General features: G+C 47.6%; 1 protein-coding gene across 3 annotated transcripts in view; it reads left to right on the top strand.

Annotated features, from left to right (window-relative positions):
* The window catches only part of tab3 (TGF-beta activated kinase 1 (MAP3K7) binding protein 3), a 20,137-nt gene extending 5,656 nt beyond the window's left edge, over positions 1–14,481 (top strand). For 2 of the 3 annotated variants that reach the window (XM_062998846.1, XM_062998847.1), the window contains 5 exons: positions 1,908–2,955; positions 4,333–4,493; positions 6,618–6,711; positions 11,047–11,130; positions 13,825–14,481. In XM_062998846.1, coding sequence (XP_062854916.1) covers positions 1,908–2,955; positions 4,333–4,493; positions 6,618–6,711; positions 11,047–11,130; positions 13,825–13,982 — 1,545 coding nt within the window. In that variant the 3' untranslated portion in view covers positions 13,983–14,481. The other variant, XM_062998848.1, reaches the window with a different exon arrangement.
* Positions 14,482–19,397: the final 4,916 nt, after the last annotated feature.

Below are 19,397 nucleotides of genomic sequence, written 5' to 3'. Positions count from 1 at the left end.
ATGGTGGAGTTTAGACGTTCATATAGGCATGCCATATCAGTTGGAAGGTGAAGGGTTTGAATTCCAGTTCTGCCAAGCAGCTCCTGATGGACCCCTGAGCAAGACCTTTAACTGTCACAAGGCTCTAGGTAGGGGTGGGTTTATAAAATCGATTTTTCGATTCGAATCGACCTTTATTGGAACGATCCGATATCGATTCATATCGATCTTTTAAATACGCCCCTTTTTACGGTGCACACGGAAATCTGTTACCCCCTTTAATCTCGCGTGACCAGCCAGTGGTTTTTCATGCAACGAGATCTGACCTGCACATCAGTTCAGCATGGCAGAAGCTCAGGTTATGACCACTACACAACTTTCTGCACTGATTTTCGCTCGGCGACGGGTCGGTGCTGGATCCGGGAGGAACTCGGTGTTCGCTCTGCGATCAAAACTCGGCTCTCGATCGATGTGAGGAACAGCGAGGGGAAACACGGGGGCGAGGTTGTAAACAGGTGGTGGAGCGCAATATAGTTTCTATCAGAATACATCAGCACACGCGAGATCGTTCTCTACAAAACAAAATATTTATTAACCTCCAACTCACTATAGAACAAGCCATGCTGCTCGTGTTGCCAAATCCACTCGGATTCATTTATTTCATCAGCGCACAAACTTTGATCTCTGGCTACTTGTTGATGTGCATGTTTGGACGTGGTATCATTAAACCTTTCATCACTTCTCACATGTGACAGAACGTAGTTTTGGAGAGCAGAGAAGCTCACCCGTGATTCCCCCTGGTGATAGATGGTGTAGTGTAAAACCCCCCATCGCCGATCAGTCGTGTAGTGTGAACATTACAGCGACCAGGTGTTAATCAGAGTGTCGTGTCGTGTCGTGTAAACTTGGCATAAGCTGTACAACAGCCAGGTGTATGTTTACATTACATTTACACTGTTGTAGCGTGTCAGACATATAAAATAATAATAAAAAATGAACGTTACTGTTTTCTGTTTTGGATTAATTATTTATGTAAACAAAAGACACAAATATTTTTAATAATGAGTGTTCTTTGTACAATTATCATATTCGTTCTCTGAACGTCTTTACATATTTAAACAAAATTTCTTAATGTAACTCAAATATGCCTAAATGTGTTGAATCGAAATCGAATCGATCCAGGAAATTAGTGGCGATACCCAGCCCTAGCTCTAGGGGCACTGAAGTAGGGCTGGGCGGTATGACCAAAGGTATTTACTAGAATTGTTTTCTTCATTTTGTATGACTGGGACTTTTTATAGTCTGTGGCTGGTTTTACTGTCATAAATACAGAATATAAGCAGTTTAATGTCAGCATGTATATAATGAAGGTTTGAGGACTATAAGCTGCTCGGCCCCACAAAATGACACAATATATGATGGAATCAGGACGCGTGAAACAGGTGCAATAAACACAATTTTTATTGTATTGTAACATTTAAGTATTATATATTACTCTCAGCTTCCCTTTAACAGATAAAACCACGTCTGTAAACTCCACTGTACAGCTTGACCACTGGTCTGTTGTAGAAAACTGGACGACTTTAAATCTCTCCGCTTCCAGGTCACTTATAACGTTGGTTTAGTGACTGACCTGAAGTATTTTCGCCTCGTAAGACAGACCTGGAATCCAGAGTTTTAATTATCGCTCTGAAAGCGGATACCGCCAGCACTAATGTGAACGGTTATTAAAGAAGATTTTTATTGTACTGTATGTATGTATGTATATTTGACAATGAAGGCATTATTTTTCTTCTTTTTCATGTATGTTGGGTAGCCTGTTAATTTTCTGTGACTGAATAACCAAAATACATATTTTTTGTACAAAAAAATACGAGTTTGTCGTGGTTCTAATGTTTTGGCTCATGACGGCGCTCCTTACTTTCCAGAATAACAACAATCTGGAAGTGTGCTGCCACCTGCTGGCTCAGGAGAGCAGTCGCTACCTGTACGAGGAGTACCACAGTCCGGAGGAGGTGCACCTGAGCCGCAACCGGATGCTGCACATCAGCGTGGGCGGCTACGCCCCGGCCGAGGGCGGCAACTCGAACTCTAACGCCGGGTACAACACCTACTTCATAGCCGATCAGGGGCGCTCGGCCAACACGCCCACTCCTCCGCCCACCGTGCCGGGCATTTCCCCCACCTATACCCCTGTTCCCCATCGCTACATGACCCCCATCACGCTGGCCCTCTCGCCAAACATCCCTAACGCCCCCCAGGCGCTTCAGATCCCGAGCGCGTATGCCAACAGCGGGAACGCGCTGTACATGCGACCTTCGCCCTCTCAGAGCCCCCAGCCGTCACCCTGGGCGTCGTCTAATGCCTCTGTGTACCCACCCTCTCCCTACAGCACTCCGACCTACCAGTCACCCTACAGCTCGCCCCAGCACCACGCCTTTCTCCCCATCAGCCCTCCCACTTTACCCACCGTTCCTTACCAGCATGTCTCCTACAGACCCTACATGCCCTCCAAGAGCTCCATGAAGAACCAGATCGAGATCACGCTGGAAGCCCGCCAGCGCAGCAACTCGCCCATCCACACCAACCAGGGCGACCTGTACATGCCCACCAGCCCCTCCCCGAGCTCTCCGTCCAGGGCCGTCGGCATGGCCGGCCCCCCCGGCGCCAGCTTCCACCCCGGCGTCTACCTGGGCGGCGCCCGCCCGAGGCCCGCCTCCTCTCCGCAAGCGGGAAGCTCCGCCTACCTCAAGATGAAAATGGGGCCGGGTCAGCAGCAGCAGCAGCTCGGATCGGGGTCGCCGTCTCCGCCCGTGGAAACCGAGTCGCTTCTCAACATCGTGGATCAGGGCGAGAAACACGGCACGCCCGCGCCCATCCTGCCCATCTTAGCCGTGGCGGGCAGCGGCGCCACCCACGTCAGTCACATGCCCAGGCGCTCCAGCTCTGGCTCGGACGACTATGCTTATACACAGGGTGATTATTTAACTTCACATATATTGCACATGCCTGGTATGTATAGTACAGTATTAACGATGCGATTATAATTAATATAATGTTAAGATCACGGCTGTTACTATGGTTACTGCTTTCATCTTCAGTTGGCTAACCCTTCTAGTACTAACCCAACAATCAGTACCGGTTGTTGTGAGTGAGTGTATAGTCATAACATTAAAACCACCTCCTTGTTTCTACACTCACTGTCCATGTTATCAGCTCCACTTACCATATAGAAGCACTTTGTAGTTCTACAATTACTGACTGTAGTCCATCTGTTTCTCTACATACTTTGTTAGCCCCCTTTCATGCTGTTCTTCAATGGTCAGGACCCCCACGGACCCCCACAGAGCAGGTATTATTTAGGTGGTGGATGATTCTCAGCACTGCAGTGACACTGACATGGTGGTGGTGTGTTAGTGTGTGTTGTGCTGGTATGAGTGGATTTTTAAACACCTCGCTGTCACTGCTGGACTGAGAATCGTCCACCAACCAAAAATATCCATCCTACAGTGCCCCGTGGGCAGCGCCCCTTGACCACTGATGAAGGTCTAGAAGATGACCGACTCAAACAGCAGCAATAGATGAGCGATCGTCTCTGACTTTACATCTACGAGGTGGACCAACTAGGTAGGCGTGTCTAATAGAGTGGACAGTGAGTGGACACGGTGTTTAAAAACTCCAGCAGCGCAGCTGTGTCTGATCCACTCATACCAGCACAACACACACTAACACACCGCCACCATGTCAGTGTCACTGCAGTGCTGAGAATGATCCACCGCCTAAATAATACCTGCTCTGTGGTGGTCCTGACCATTGAAGAACAGGGTGAAAGGGGGTAACAAAGCATGCAGAGAAACAGATGGACTACAGTCAGTAATTGTAGAACTACAAAGTGGAGCTGATAAAATGGAAACAGCTTGTCATTGTAGAAACAGCTTGCCACTGTTGGGCCCTTAAGCAAGGCCTTCAACCCTCAATCGCTTTGAATAAGGACGTTTGCTATGTGCTGTAAATATAAATGTAAATAAACTTTAATTAGATTTAATTCACTGTGAGAATGTGTGAGTGATAAATCGGCTACCACGCGTGTATGACAGTCAGGCGTTTCCTTTTTCTCAGTTTGGTGGTGCAGTGTGTAAATGTGTACACAGTGTGTGTGTGCGTGTGTGTGTGCATGTTTGTGGTTCTTACACCTACTCATGGGCCAAATGTGCTAAACGTTGTGGTTCGCGTCTCGCTGGTGTACGGATGCATGCGAGCGTGCACGTGGCTGCACGATGGCCCTGAAATCTGCAGGTTGTGTACGTGAATGCGCCGGTTCCCATCTGACCGCGTTCTCTCTGCGTCCCGTAGCCCTGCTGCTGCACCAGCGGGCGCGGATGGAGCGGCTCATGAAGGAGCTGTTGGCTGAACGGCAGAAGCTGGAGCAGCTGAAGGCCGAGGTGAACGACATGGAGTACGACGCACTGCAGAGGCGCTTCAGACGCGTCAACAGCTCCAGCTTCATACCACGGGTACGCGCACACACACACACACTGGACTCATGCAATACATTATATTGCTCTTGTTAGCTGATGACGTTATTTACAGGATGTGGTGGACGTATTTCCTCCTCTGCTGTATAAGCAGCCGTGCATGGACATGATCGAAACGTGTCGCCAAACGATACTAATACAGCGGTGCCTTGAAATTTGACATCAGTCGGTTCTGGGAGCGGCGTCGAGTTTTAAAGACGTTGAGTTTCAAGCTATTTTTTCCCATAAGGATGTTTGTGAAACCTGTTAATGCGTCCATGGTCCCGTGGAGCTGCAGATATTTTAGTCTCATGTAAAATAATGAGGTTGTTTTTGACACTTATACACTGAAAATAACGCAAATATAATATAAACACACTGAAATACAATTACAAACAGTTAAAAATCAATAAAAATACAATAAAAGTTGCACTTTAGCTTTACTTCTTTATTGTTTCATTATGCTTCTTAATGCTGGAGATGCTCGATGTTGGAATACCGTATTCCGTTCAGTACCAGCGCATTCACATGAGAAGTGACAAACCGCTTCTGTGCCGCTGTGCCGTTATTTCCTATGAAGTGTGACGGCGGTGCGGTGTACCGGAAACGGTTAAACCGTCCCTGACGAGCCCCAATTTTTACAAATAAACGACACTCGTGCACCTTTATACAAATTAAACCTCAATGAGAATTTATTCACATTTAAAAAGAACTCCGTTGGTTGCTCCGCATTATATTCATCCGCCATGTTCGTCGTTTTTTTGTGAGAGAAGTCGTGCCGCACTGAATGCTGGGATTGCCCTCAGCGCCGAGGAGGCGTCGGACGCTCCCTCGTCATTCGGTCAGATCATCACTCGGAATTAAGGCGCGTCAGTAGGAGCGTTTTAAGGGAGATAAGAATTTAGACACGCCCTCTTCTCGGGGGTGTAGGATGATGTAAAATGCGGAGAAATTTTAACCCTGCGATCTGACATTTATATGAAGTCGAGGTCCTCTGCTGGACAATTTATAACTTCCACATATTTGACAGCTTTTTCGGATCAACCTACTTGTGTGAATCGACCTTTTCCCAAAAAAAATAATGAAGTGTAAATATGGGCCCACCGTTACTGATGAACACCTGAACAACTGCTTGAGCATCAGCAGCTCCTGTCCAGACCACATAAACCTGACTGATACCATTCAGAGCAAATCATCAGAATAACGGTCAGTGTGAAATTTCAGTCACTTGCTCTGTAAAGCTGAACATCAATACAGGAACTGAAGCGCATTTAAAAAAGCCTCAAAGCTTTTTTGAGAAATGATGAGGCCGACCTTAAAAAGTAGATGGTGATGCCCTGTAGACTGAAACAGTAGATCTCAAGCCATGAAAGTGTGTAAACCCCTGGTCTAGATGTACAGAATGGAGAGGTATTTGACAGGGATGAAAAGAAAAACAGCCACTAATACAGTGATAACTCTCACAAATTACATTTTTAGGAACAGATTCAACTTTGCTGTCTTTTTATTTCATTTTTTTTTCAATTTTTGAAATAGCAGGCTGGTTAAAGGAGCAGTTTAGTGATAGGTCAAAAGTAGTTTGACTGAAATAAAGGTGAAAGGAACATTCATGATCTTTGAATTTATTTCAACTAGGTTAAAATTGACCTATTTTTGTCAGCATTTTGTTTCCATTTTCATCTTCCAAAGGGGGGCGTGATAGAAAAAGTTTGAGAACCACTGGTGTAGAGAGATCACGAGATTTACACACAAAGCCTAAAAGACTAAAGCCTAAAAATATGGCAGTTCTATCCATTCAGAATTAAATCTGCCTCACAAAGTGTGCAAAAAAGTCAAGGGTCTGAATACTTTCTGAATCCACCGTGTGTATGGATGAAACTTGGCTATTTTCATATAAAACATTAATAATGAGGATGTGTGGTTACTCAGCGGTGTTATATGACATTTCTCCTGAGAGCGCTACACACGTGATTTCATTGATCGTGATCAGGGTGTGTGTGCGTTTTTCATTTTAAGGAAATGTATTTAGCTGAGTCAGTTCAATAAACTGTGTGTGTGTGTGTGTGTTGTGTGTGTGTGTGTGTGTGTGTTGTGTGTGTGTGTGTGTGTGTGTGTGTGTTCCAGCCTGAAGAAATGACCAGATTCCGGACGCTGAACAGACAGCTCCAGATTGATATCGATTGCACCTTGAAGGAGACGGACCTGCTGCAGTCCAGAGGTACACGGTTCGATAAAGCTCACTGATTGTTGTGCTAGACTAGTAATCGGAAGGTTGCTGGCTCAATGTTGGGCCCCTGAGCAAGGCCCTTACCCCTCAATTGCTTGCATAAGTCACTTTAAATGAAAGCGACCTCTAAATGCCAGTCGTCCTGCCAGTACATCATCACCCCACTGCTCTACATCATCACCCCACTGCTCTACATCATCACCCTACTGCTCTACATCATCACCCCACTGCTCTACATCATCACCCCACTGCTCTACATGATCACCCCACTGCTCTACATCATCACCCCACTGCTCTACATGATCACCCCACTGCTCTACATGATCACCCCACTGCTCTACATCATCACCCCACTGCTCTACATCATCACCCCACTGCTCTACATCATCACCCCACTGCTCTACATCACCCTACTGCTCTACATCACCCCACTGCTCTACATCATCACCCCACTGCTCTACATCATCACCCCACTGCTCTACATCATCACCCCACTGCTCTACATCACCCCACTGCTCTACATCACCCCACTGCTCTACATCACCCCACTGCTCTACATCATCACCCCACTGCTCTACATCATCACCCCACTGCTGTACATCACCCCACTGCTCTACATCATCACCCCACTGCTCTACATCACCCTACTGCTCTACATCACCCCACTGCTCTACATCATCACCCCACTGCTCTACATCATCACCCCACTGCTCTACATCATCACCCCACTGCTCTACATCATCACCCCACTGCTCTACATCACCCCACTGCTCTACATCACCCCACTGCTCTACATCACCCCACTGCTCTACATCACCCCACTGCTCTACATCATCACCCCACTGCTCTACATCATCACCCCACTGCTCTACATCATCACCCCACTGCTCTACATCACCCTACTGCTCTACATCACCCCACTGCTCTACATCATCACCCCACTGCTCTACATCATCACCCCACTGCTCTACATCATCACCCTACTGCTCTACATCATCACCCTACTGCTCTACATGATCACCCCACTGCTCTACATCACCCCACTGCTCTACATCACCCCACTGCTCTACATGATCACCCCACTGCTGTACAGGATCACCCTACTGCTCTACATCACCCCACTGCTCTACATCATCACCCCACTGCTCTACATCATCACCCCACTGCTCTACATCATCACCCTACTGCTCTACATGATCACCCCACTGCTCTACATCACCCCACTGCTCTACATCACCCCACTGCTCTACATGATCACCCCACTGCTCACCCCACTGCTGTACAGGATCACCCTACTGCTCTACATCATCACCCCACTGCTCTACATGATCACCCCACTGCTGTACATGATCACCCCACTGCTCTACATGATCACCCCACTGCTCTACATGATCACCCCACTGCTCTACATGATCACCCCACTGCTCTACATGATCACCCCACTGCTCTACATCATCACCCCACTGCTCTACATCATCACCCCACTGCTCTACATCATCACCCCACTGCTCTACATCACCCCACTGCTCTACATCATCACCCCACTGCTCTACATCACCCCACTGCTCTACATCATCACCCCACTGCTCTACATCATCACCCCACTGCTGTACATCACCCCACTGCTCTACATCATCACCCCACTGCTGTACATCATCACCCCACTGCTCTACATCACCCCACTGCTCTACATCATCACCCCACTGCTCTACATCATCACCCCACTGCTCTACATCACCCCACTGCTCTACATCATCACCCCACTGCTCTACATCATCACCCCACTGCTGTACATCACCCCACTGCTCTACATCATCACCCCACTGCTCTACATCATCACCCCACTGCTCTACATCATCACCCCACTGCTCTACATGATCACCCCACTGCTCTACATCATCACCCCACTGCTGTACATCATCACCCCACTGCTGTACATCATCACCCCACTGCTCTACATCATCACCCCACTGCTGTACATCATCACCCCACTGCTGTACATCACCCCACAGCTCTACATCATCACCCCACTGCTCTACATGATCACCCCACTGCTCTACATCACCCCACTGCTCTACATCATCACCCCACTGCTCTACATCATCACCCCACTGCTCTACATCATCACCCCACTGCTGTACATCATCACCCCACTGCTCTACATCATCACCCCACTGCTCTACATCATCACCCCACTGCTCCACATCACCCCACTGCTCTACATCATCACCCCACTGCTCTACATCACCCCACTGCTCTACATGATCACCCCACTGCTCTACATCACCCCACTGCTCTACATCATCACCCCACTGCTCTACATCATCACCCCACTGCTCTACATCATCACCCCACTGCTGTACATCATCACCCCACTGCTGTACATCATCACCCCACTACTCTACATCATCTCCCCACTGCTCTACATCATCTCCCCACTGCTCTACATCATCTCCCCACTGCTCTACATCATCTCCCCACTGCTCTACATCACCCTACTGCTCTACATCACCCCACTGCTCTACATGATCACCCCACTGCTCCACATGATCACCCCACTGCTCCACATGATCACCCTACTGCTCCACATCACCCCACTGCTCTACATCATCACCCCACTGCTCTACATCATCACCCCACTGCTCTACATCATCACCCCACTGCTCTACATCATCACCCCACTGCTCTACATCAGCTCTACATCATCACCCCACTGCTCTACATCATCACCCCACTGCTCTACATCATCACCCCACTGCTCTACATCACCCCACTGCTCTACATCATCACCCCACTGCTCTACATCATCACCCCACTGCTCTACATCATCACCCCACTGCTCTACATCATCACCCCACAGCTCTACATCATCACCCCACAGCTCTACATCATCACCCCACAGCTCTACATCATCACCCCACTGCTCTACATCATCACCCCACTGCTCTACATCATCACCGCACTACTCTACATCATCACCCCACTGCTCTACATGATCACCCCACTGCTCTACATGATCACCCCACTGCTCTACATCATCACCCCACTGCTCTACATCATCACCCCACTGCTCTACATCATCACCCCACTGCTCTACATCATCACCCCACTGCTCTACATCATCACCCCACTGCTCTACATCATCACCCTACTGCTCTACATGATCACCCCACTGCTCCACATGATCACCCCACTGCTCCACATGATCACCCCACTGCTCCACATCATCACCCCACTGCTCCACATCATCACCCCACTGCTCTACATCATCACCCCACTGCTCTACATCATCACCCCACTGCTCTACATCATCACCCCACTGCTCTACATCATCACCCCACTGCTCTACATCACCCCACTGCTCTACATCATCACCCCACTGCTCTACATCACCCCACTGCTCTACATGATCACCCCACTGCTCTACATCACCCCACAGCTCTACATCACCACCCCACAGCTCTACATCATCACCCCACTGCTCTACATCATCACCCCACTGCTCTACATCATCACCGCACTACTCTACATCATCACCCCACTGCTCTACATCATCACCCCACTGCTCTACATGATCACCCCACTGCTCTACATGATCACCCCACTGCTCTACATGATCACCCCACTGCTCTACATCATCACCCCACTGCTCTACATCATCACCCCACTGCTCTACATCATCACCGCACTACTCTACATCATCACCCCACTGCTCTACATGATCACCCCACTGCTCTACATGATCACCCCACTGCTCTACATGATCACCCCACTGCTCTACATGATCACCCCACTGCTCTACATGATCACCCCACTGCTGTACAGGATCACCCCACTGCTCTACAGGATCACCCCACTGCTCTACATGATCACCCCACTGCTCTACATGATCACCCCACTGCTGTACAGGATCACCCCACTGCTCTACATGATCACCCCACTGCTCTACATGATCACCCCACTGCTCTACATGATCACCCCACTGCTGTACAGGATCACCCCACTGCTCTACATGATCACCCCACTGCTCTACATCATCACCCTACTGCTCTACATCATCACCCCACTGCTCTACATGATCACCACTGCTGCCACATGATCTTCCAGCTGCCACATTATCTCCCCTGGTTCAAAGACGATTCCTGTCCGTGTTTTGAGCCCCCCTCCTCTACGTCCACAGAATTGCTTGTTAGTTTTCCAAACTCAGTTACCCGAGTTGTGTTTTTAGCTGCTTCGTACTTCCACATCTTAGAAACAAAGAGGTGGTTTTAATGTTATGGCTGATCAGTGTATGTATAGTAACGTTTTCCTCTCTGTGTTTTGTAGGCAAGTTCGACCCGAAAGCAATGAACAACTTTTATGACAACATCCAGCCCGGTCCAGTTGTACCACCCAAAAGTGAGAAAAGAGGTGAGAACCCCACATAAGTATGTAGACACTCTCGCATTATTAGGTTCAGGACTTTCACATTGCTTACATACAGCTGTATCCAGTCAGTTATATAAAATATTTCATGTATGTGCTTTAGTTTTAGCATGACTTCCCTTGTATTTTATTCACTTTTCAAGAATCATTACTCATTACTGCTGCAGTTGCGGCCTCTGCTGGCTGCTCGAGGTGCTGCAGAGAGACGGTGAATAACGTAGAGCGGTGCGTGACTCTCCTCAGTACGCCATACTGATCCCTGTTTGATCCCTCCTCATGTGTAAAAGAAGCAAGAAAATGCAGCTGGGGAGTTGGATATGATTAAATTGAGGGGGGGGGGCAGGTTTTGAACCATCTGTTTGTGCTCTTATATGGATTTGGCAACCCTGCTAATAATAAAATTCAGTCACGAACGATCACGAAGTTCCCCATTTATCTCCCAATTTAATCATTTCCAGTTCCCAATTGTGAATCCGCTGCCGGTCGCACGACCCCCGATCTGATCAAGAAGAGCCGAATTACCACACACCCTTATCAACACGTGTCCAATCTGTGGCCGCTTCTTTTCACCTGCCAGTATTGGGTTCCAACACAGAGATGCACTCTAGGCTCCATGTGAGGGCCTTTGTAGCTTAGTGCTTATAGTACCGGACTAGTAATTGAAAGGTCGCTGGTTCAAGCCCCACCACTGCCAGGTTGCCACTGTTGGGCCCTTGAGCAAGGCCCTTAACCTTCAATTGCTCAGACAGTATACTGTCACAGTACTGTAAGTCGCTTTGGATATAAGTGTCCGATCAGACCGCTAATCTCGTCAGACCGCCGCGCCACCCGAGCACCCCGAGTCCAAACACACCCAGCTCCGTCTGCTCCGTTTCAAAACCTCTGAGCTCATCGATTTTCCACACATTTCTCTCCTGCGTGTCCGGATCTGAATCCCTCTGACCTCTGTGTGAGGAAAGTGGTTCTGTACTGTGATATTGCGTTACCGGCTTCTCACCTACTCATCGTCTAATTCCAGCTCCCGTCGGTCACTGCCCAGCAATGTGGCAGCCAGCCGGGAAGTCTTTACCATCCACGTTTCCATCTGAGAGACTTTAATGGGAAGGAATCTATCGACAAACTTCTTCCATCTGTCTCGAATTGTAAACCGTTGATGATTACTTTACTATTATTTCCTCCTGGTTAGGATCACGACGGGAAACACTGGACACAAAGCAGGAATACCCCGTATAGGTTGCCGATCCATCACACTGCTTTGACCACGTAGTCAGTCATGTCTGTTTAGACACCTGGCCAGCCGGTAGCACCTCTAAGATTCGAACCCAGATCTCCGCAGTGCTGGGCTAGCATAATAGTATTTTATTTTATTTTTGGCAGGACAAAACTACAGTTAGTCACAAATTTGTCACATGACTAAGTTTCCTAAATAAAAACAATATATTATTATTGTTGTTTGTTGATGGTAATCTGTACACTGATGTGAATTAAACCTATGTGACTTATGTTAAGGCCTTCCTTAAACTGTTGCCACAAACTTGAAAGCATGTCATGTTTCTATACATCGACTAGGCATAACTTTATGACCACTGACATCCTCAAAGTTGATGTTAGAGGCAGGAAAATGGGCGAGCGTGAGGATCTGAGCGAGGTTGACGAGGGCCAAATCGTGATGGCTAGACGACTGGGTCAGAGCATCTCCAAAACTGCAGCTCTTGTGGGGTGCTCCCGGTCTGCAGTGGTCAGTATCAATCAAAAGTGGTCCAAGGAAGGAACAGTGGTAAACCGGCGACGGGGTCAAGGGCAGCACCAACAGACGAGCTGCTGTAGCTCAAACTGTTGAAGACGTTCATGCTGGTTCTGTTAGAAAGGTGTCAGAATACACAGAGCATCACAGTTTGTTGCGTATGGGGCTGCACAGCCGCAGACCAGTCAGGGTGCACCATGCTGACCCCTGTCCACCGCCGAAAGCGCCAACAATAGGCACGTGAGCATCGGAACTGGACCACGGAGCGATGGAAGAAGGTGGCCTGGTCTGATGAATGACGTTTTCTTTTACATCGCGTGGATGTAACGCCGGGTGCGTGTGCGTCGCTTACCTGGGGAACACACGGCACCAGGATGCACTATGGGAAGAAGGCGAGCCGGCGGAGGCGGTGTGATGCTTTGGGTGATGTTCTGCTGGGAAACCTCGGGTCCTGCCATCCATGTGGCTACCTACCTAAGCACTGTTGCAGACCATGTTCACCCTTTCATGGAGACGGTTCCCTGATGGCTGTGGCCTCTTTCAGCAGGATGATGCGCCCCGCCACAAAACAAGAATGCTTCAGGAACGGTCTGAGGAGCACAAGAACCAGTCTGAGGTGTCGACTTGGCTTCCAAATCGGATCGAGCATCTGTGGGACGTGCTGGACAAACAAGTCCGATCCATGGAGGCGCCACCTCACAACTTACAGGAGTTAAAGGATCTGCTGCTGACATCTTGTTGCCAGATACCACAGCACTCCTTCAGGGGTCTAGAGGAGTCCATGCCTCGACGGGACCAACACAATATTAGGAAAGTGGTCATAATGTTATGCCTGATCAGGGGTGTCCCAATATTTGTGTATTGTGTGATTGCATTACTAGCCTAAAGACACTGCTGTGTGTGTGTGTGTGTGTGTGTGTGTGTGTGTGTGTTAGATGCAGGAGGTGGAGGAGGGCGGAGCGCGGGTCGCGTTCCCAACCCCCAGCGTGACGAGGACTTCGAGGGCGCCCACTGGAACTGCGACAGCTGCACGTTCCTCAACCACCCGGCCCTGAACCGCTGTGAGCAGTGCGAGATGCCGCGCTACACCTGAAGCTCCCCGACCCTCCGCCACGCCCGTCCCTCCGCCTACCCATCGTACACCGAATCCGTGTACCCTGTCGGGCCTCGCCCCCCCCTCCCGAAGCGCAGTGCACTCGTTTTAATGATGTTTTCCTACTGAAAATAAAAGACTAAGCTGAGCGAACAAAAGCGGAACTCGATCGGCCGAGGAAGCGGAGCCGTGAAAGGCCGTGGCTGCCATTCCGGACCGTACAGAGCGCCGTGTTCACAGGAAGAGACCGGCCCGAAATAGCTGAAAGGACGATTTTAGGGGACGGGCGCAGGGATCCGGGCTCACGTCGACTGTGTGTGCTCCTCTGGAGCTCCTGGCTGACTGAAGAACACTAAGAGACGTGCGTATGAATTCCGTCCTACCTGGTACTTCGGTGCGTATCATGCCACACTGTATTCCGTCTTTCAAGGTGTTGATTTCCTGTGCAAATGCCTCAAGTTGCTGTACTTAATAAAGGACTTGATTCCATGTGATGAAACCTGCTGCGGAAACTTTTTAATATACTATAATATGTACACTATATTGCCAAAAGTATTCACTCACCCATCCAAATCAGTGATTTCAGGTGTTCCAATCATGGCCACAGGTGTATAAAACCGAGCACCTTGGCATGCAGACTGCTTCTACACACATTAGTGAAAGAACGGGTCGCTCTCAGGAGCTCAGTGAATTCCAGCGTGGTACCGTGATGCCACCTGTGCAACAGGTCCAGTCGTGAAAATTCCTCGCTACTAAATATTCCAGTCGACTGTCAGTGGTATTATAGAAGAACAGTGTGTAGAGCTTCATGGAACGGGTTTCCATGGCCGAGCAGCTGCATCCGAGCCTTACATCACCAAGCGCAATGCAAAGCGTCAGATGCAGTGGTGTAAAGCCTGTCGCCACTGGACTCTAGAGCAGTGGAGACGTGTTCTCTGGAGTGACGAATCGCTCCGTCTGGCGATCCGATGGACGAGTCTGGGTTTGGTGGTTGCCAGGAGAACGGTACCTGTCCGACTGTATTGTGCCGAGTGTAAAGTGTGGTGGAGGGGGGATTATGGTGTGGGGGGGTTTTTCAGGAGTCGGGCTCGGCCCCTTAGTTCCAGTGAAAGGAACTCTTAATGCTTCAGCACACCAAGAGATTTTGGACAATTTCATGCTCCCAACTTTGTGGGAACAGTTTGGGGATGGCCCCTTCCTGTTCCAACATGACTGCGCACCAGTGCACAAAGCACAAGGTCCATAAAGACGTGGACGTGCCGGTTCGGTGTGGAAGAACTTGACCGGCCTGCACAGAGTCCTGATAGAACACCTTTGGGATGAATTAGAGCGGAGACTGTGAGCCGGGCCTTCTCGTCCAACGTCAGTGTCTGACCTCACAAATGCGCTTCTGGAAGAACGGTAAAAAATTCCCATAAACACACTCCTAAACCTTGTGGAAAGCCTTCCCAGAAGAGTTGAAGCTGTTATAGCTGCAAAGTGTGGTGACATATTAAACCCTATGGATTAAGAATGGGAGTCACTCAGGTTCATATGTGTGTGAAGGCAGACGAGCGAATACTTTTGGCAGTATAGTGTATATATATTATATATAATTTATTTTTGTACGCCTAGAGTGAGGCTGGTCAGGTTTATCGGTCTGTTGCACCTATAGCCTTTTTTTTTTAACCCCCCCCTTCTCCTAATTTAGGGTAGCCAGTCCGCTCCTGGTGACCCAGATGATGTCCAAGGAGGGACTCAGGGCTCAATAATTAGAGACGCCCACATTAACTATATGGTCAGAAGTACAACCCCAAATCAGAAAAAGTTGGGACGGCATTTACTGACTTTTATTTGATGTCAGACAGGATGAACCTGAGATATTTCATGTTTTATCGGCTCAACTTCATTTCATTTATTAATAAACATCCATTCCTGCATTTCAGACCAGCAACACATTCCAAAAACAGTTGGGACGGTAAAGCGTTTACCACTTTGTAATGTTGCCGTTCCTTTTCACCACTTAAAAGACGTTTTGGCACCGAGGAGACCGAGTGCTTTAATGTTTCAGCTTTTATTTTGTCTCGTCCTTCCTGCAAACACGTCTTAAGATGTGCAGCAGTGCTGGTCTGTAGAGCTGGAATGCTGATTCATCTGACCACAAAACACGTTTTCCACTGTGTGATGGTCCATCCTAGATGCCTCCGAGCCCAGAGAAGTCGACGCCGCTTCTTTTTTGCACACTAAAGTGTTAAGTATGATTTGTGCAGTAACTCTGTATTGTACAGTTTGATAAAGGTTTGATGAACTAATCCCTCACCCATGTGGTTATATCAGCTAGTGCTGAGTGCTGTGTGATCTCATCAGCTATAACGGTGCTTCTCACAAGACTTTGGACTATGTCTGTGGGGATTTGTGCCCATACAGTTAGAAAAGCACTTGTATGACTGGGCAATGATGTCGGTGTTCCAGTTCATCCCAGAGCTGTTAAATGGGGCTGAGGTCAGGGCTCTGTGCAGCTTTTCTTCACGTCTTTATAGAGCTCGCTCATGATGGAACAAAAAACCTTCCCTAAACTGTTACCACACACTTAAAAGCATTACATTTACGCCATTAAGCAGACGCTTTTATCCAAAGCGACCGTATACAGTCTAAGCCCAACGTTGGCAGCCTGGGGTTGGAACTAGCAACCTTCGGATTACTGGTCCAGTACCTTAACCACTAGGCTACAGCATGTGATGTTTTCATATACACTGATCAGCCATAACATTAAAACCACCTCCTTGTTTCTACACTCACTGTTCATTTTATCAGCTCCACTTACCATATAGAAGCACTTTGTAGTTCTACAATTACTGACTGTAGTCCATCTGTTTCTCTGCATGCTTTGTTAGCCTCCTTTCACCCTGTTCTTCAATAGTCAGGACCCCCACAGAGCAGGTATTATTTAGGTGGTGGATCATTCTCAGCACTGCAGTGACCTTGACATGGTGGTGGTGTGTTAGTGTGTGTTGTGCTGGTATGAATGGATCAGACACAGCAGCGCTGCTGGAGTTTTTAATTACAGTGTCCACTCACTGTCCACTCTATCAGACACTCCTACCTAGTTGGTCCACCTTGTAGATGTAAAGTCAGAGACGATCGCTCATCTATTGCTGCTGTTTGAGTCGGTCATCTTCTAGACCTTCATCAGTGGTCACAGGACGCTGCCCACGGGGCGCTGTAGGCTGGATATTTTTGGTTGGTGGACGATTCTCAGTCCAGCAGTGACAGTGAGGTGTTTAAAAACTCTGATCCACTCAAACCACCACCATGTCAGTGTCACTGCAGTGCTGAGAATAATCCACCACCTAAATAATACCTGCTCTGTGGTGGTCCTGTGCTGGTCCTGACCATTGAAGAACAGCGTGAAAGGGGGCTAACAAAGCATGTAGAGAAAGAGGTCATAATGTTATGCCTGATCAGTCAAAAAATAAATACAACCATCGTTTATTTTCTTTACTTGTTTATTAAGGTAGAGTATATAAATCAGATTTATCTAACATGTACTTCAGAACTGGAAAAATAGAACCCCAGCAGAGTTCTCACTCACTCTCTCTCTCACACACACTCACACACACTTCAGAATGAGAGTGCTAAGAAACAGTCCACTATTCCACCAGACACCTGAACGGATATTTCATTAATATTAATAAATCACTCGGAAACGAGTCTATAAACGAGACCGGCTACATTACGAGAGCTACGCTGTCCTACCACGTCTCACACGTTCTCCAAGGGTTTCCAATCGCTTGCATAAACACATTTAGGTGGTGAAGATGGAGCTGGTAAGTAGGCGTGTGCCGATACGCAGACAGCGAGGATCAAAAGTCTGAGACCGCTAGTCCAACCTTAGACACATGATCAGCCGGAGCCGGACGGTCGATAGTACAGCAGAGATTCGAACCCTGGATGGATCTCATGGGTGGTGAGCTAGCGTAATGGACCCCTGTGCTCCTAATAAAGCGTATAATCAGCAAAATTTGAGTAAAAGTTTAAGAATAGCAGTAAGTAAGGGTTTATAAGCTAACAAGCACTGATGGACTTTTATTTAATATTGATGTTTTACCCTTCTAATGCAGTAATATTTATTATTTTGTCACTGTAACATTAACTCTCTTGCAAATGAGTCTGAGCTTAGTGATTATTACACCAGGGTCTTAAATGGCCAAATCACAAAATTTTTGTTTTGTTTAGCATTTATGTGTGATCCATTCTAGTCTTATTTTACACCTGTAAGGGGTTTGCTCTGTTTTTTATACCTATAGTTGGTTTGCTCTGATGTTTAAAACCTATACAGCGGTACCTTGTAACTCAATGTCCCCTAAACTCAAAATCTTTGAAACTCGACGCCCTTCGTCAAAAAATGTGTTCAGCGCTCGGCTTAATCTGCATCAGCGTGGAATAAGCGTCAGATCCAGGGTTACAGCTCCACATGTATCTGTGTTTATCTGGATTCTCCTCCCTGTTTCACTTTTAAACTTGTGTTACAGCTCCAGCTTCTGAGAAATGGTGAGAATCAGAATCAGCTTCTCCCAGAGTCTTAAACGCTTCTGGTTCAAAATAAATACTTTAACTTTATGTATTAAAAGAACAACATAGAAAAACCAAACCTCTCTTAATTATTATTGCTTATTTGTTCTCTCCACCATTACGAAGTGTAAGGAAACAATAAAGAAGTGAAGCTAAAGTGCAGCTTTTATTGTATTTTTATTGATTTTTATCTGTTTTTAATTGTATTTCAGTGTTTTTATATTATATTTGTGTTATTTTCAGTGTATAAGTGTCAAAAACAACATTTGCCTAAAATATACGCAGTTCTGCAGGACCATGAACACATTAACAGGTTTCCCAAACATCCTTATGAGAAAAAATACCTTGAAACTCAACATCACTCCCAGAACCGACTGACGTTGAGTTTCAAGGTACCGCTGTATTCGTTTTGCTCTGGTTTTCACACCTATAGCTGGTTTGCACTGGTTTTTACATCTGTAGCTGCTTTGCTCTTGTGTTAATCAGGTAATGAGTTCTGTGATGAGGAGCGGTTTCCATTCGGTTTGCTTTCTTTTAACGCAGATAAAAAATCAAACCAGGTGAGAGCGTTCACTCCACTTCGCTTGCTGATCAGAAGTGTCTGAGGCGGGAGCAAGAAAGTAAATACAAGACTGGTGTGGCGTTTTGGACGAGTGCAGATTTCTATATGATCAAACGTGGAGCGACAGCAGAGACGGTGACGACATCAGCAGAACGCTCAATCCAGTTTGACGGCTCAAACTTGCAGCAGTTGGGTCAGCTCGAGGTTCGAGGAGTGAGACCAGTTCCTCTCGGGGGTCTCTGGGCTGTTTTGGTCAGACCTACCCAAACACACTTAGTGTTTTATTAACACACTGCACTCAG

This window comes from Trichomycterus rosablanca, chromosome 7 (assembly GCF_030014385.1).
Source record: "Trichomycterus rosablanca isolate fTriRos1 chromosome 7, fTriRos1.hap1, whole genome shotgun sequence".
Classification (NCBI taxonomy): domain Eukaryota; kingdom Metazoa; phylum Chordata; class Actinopteri; order Siluriformes; family Trichomycteridae; genus Trichomycterus; species Trichomycterus rosablanca.
The sequence above is the reverse complement of the archived record's forward strand: the minus strand, read 5'-3'. Positions and strand labels throughout refer to the sequence as shown.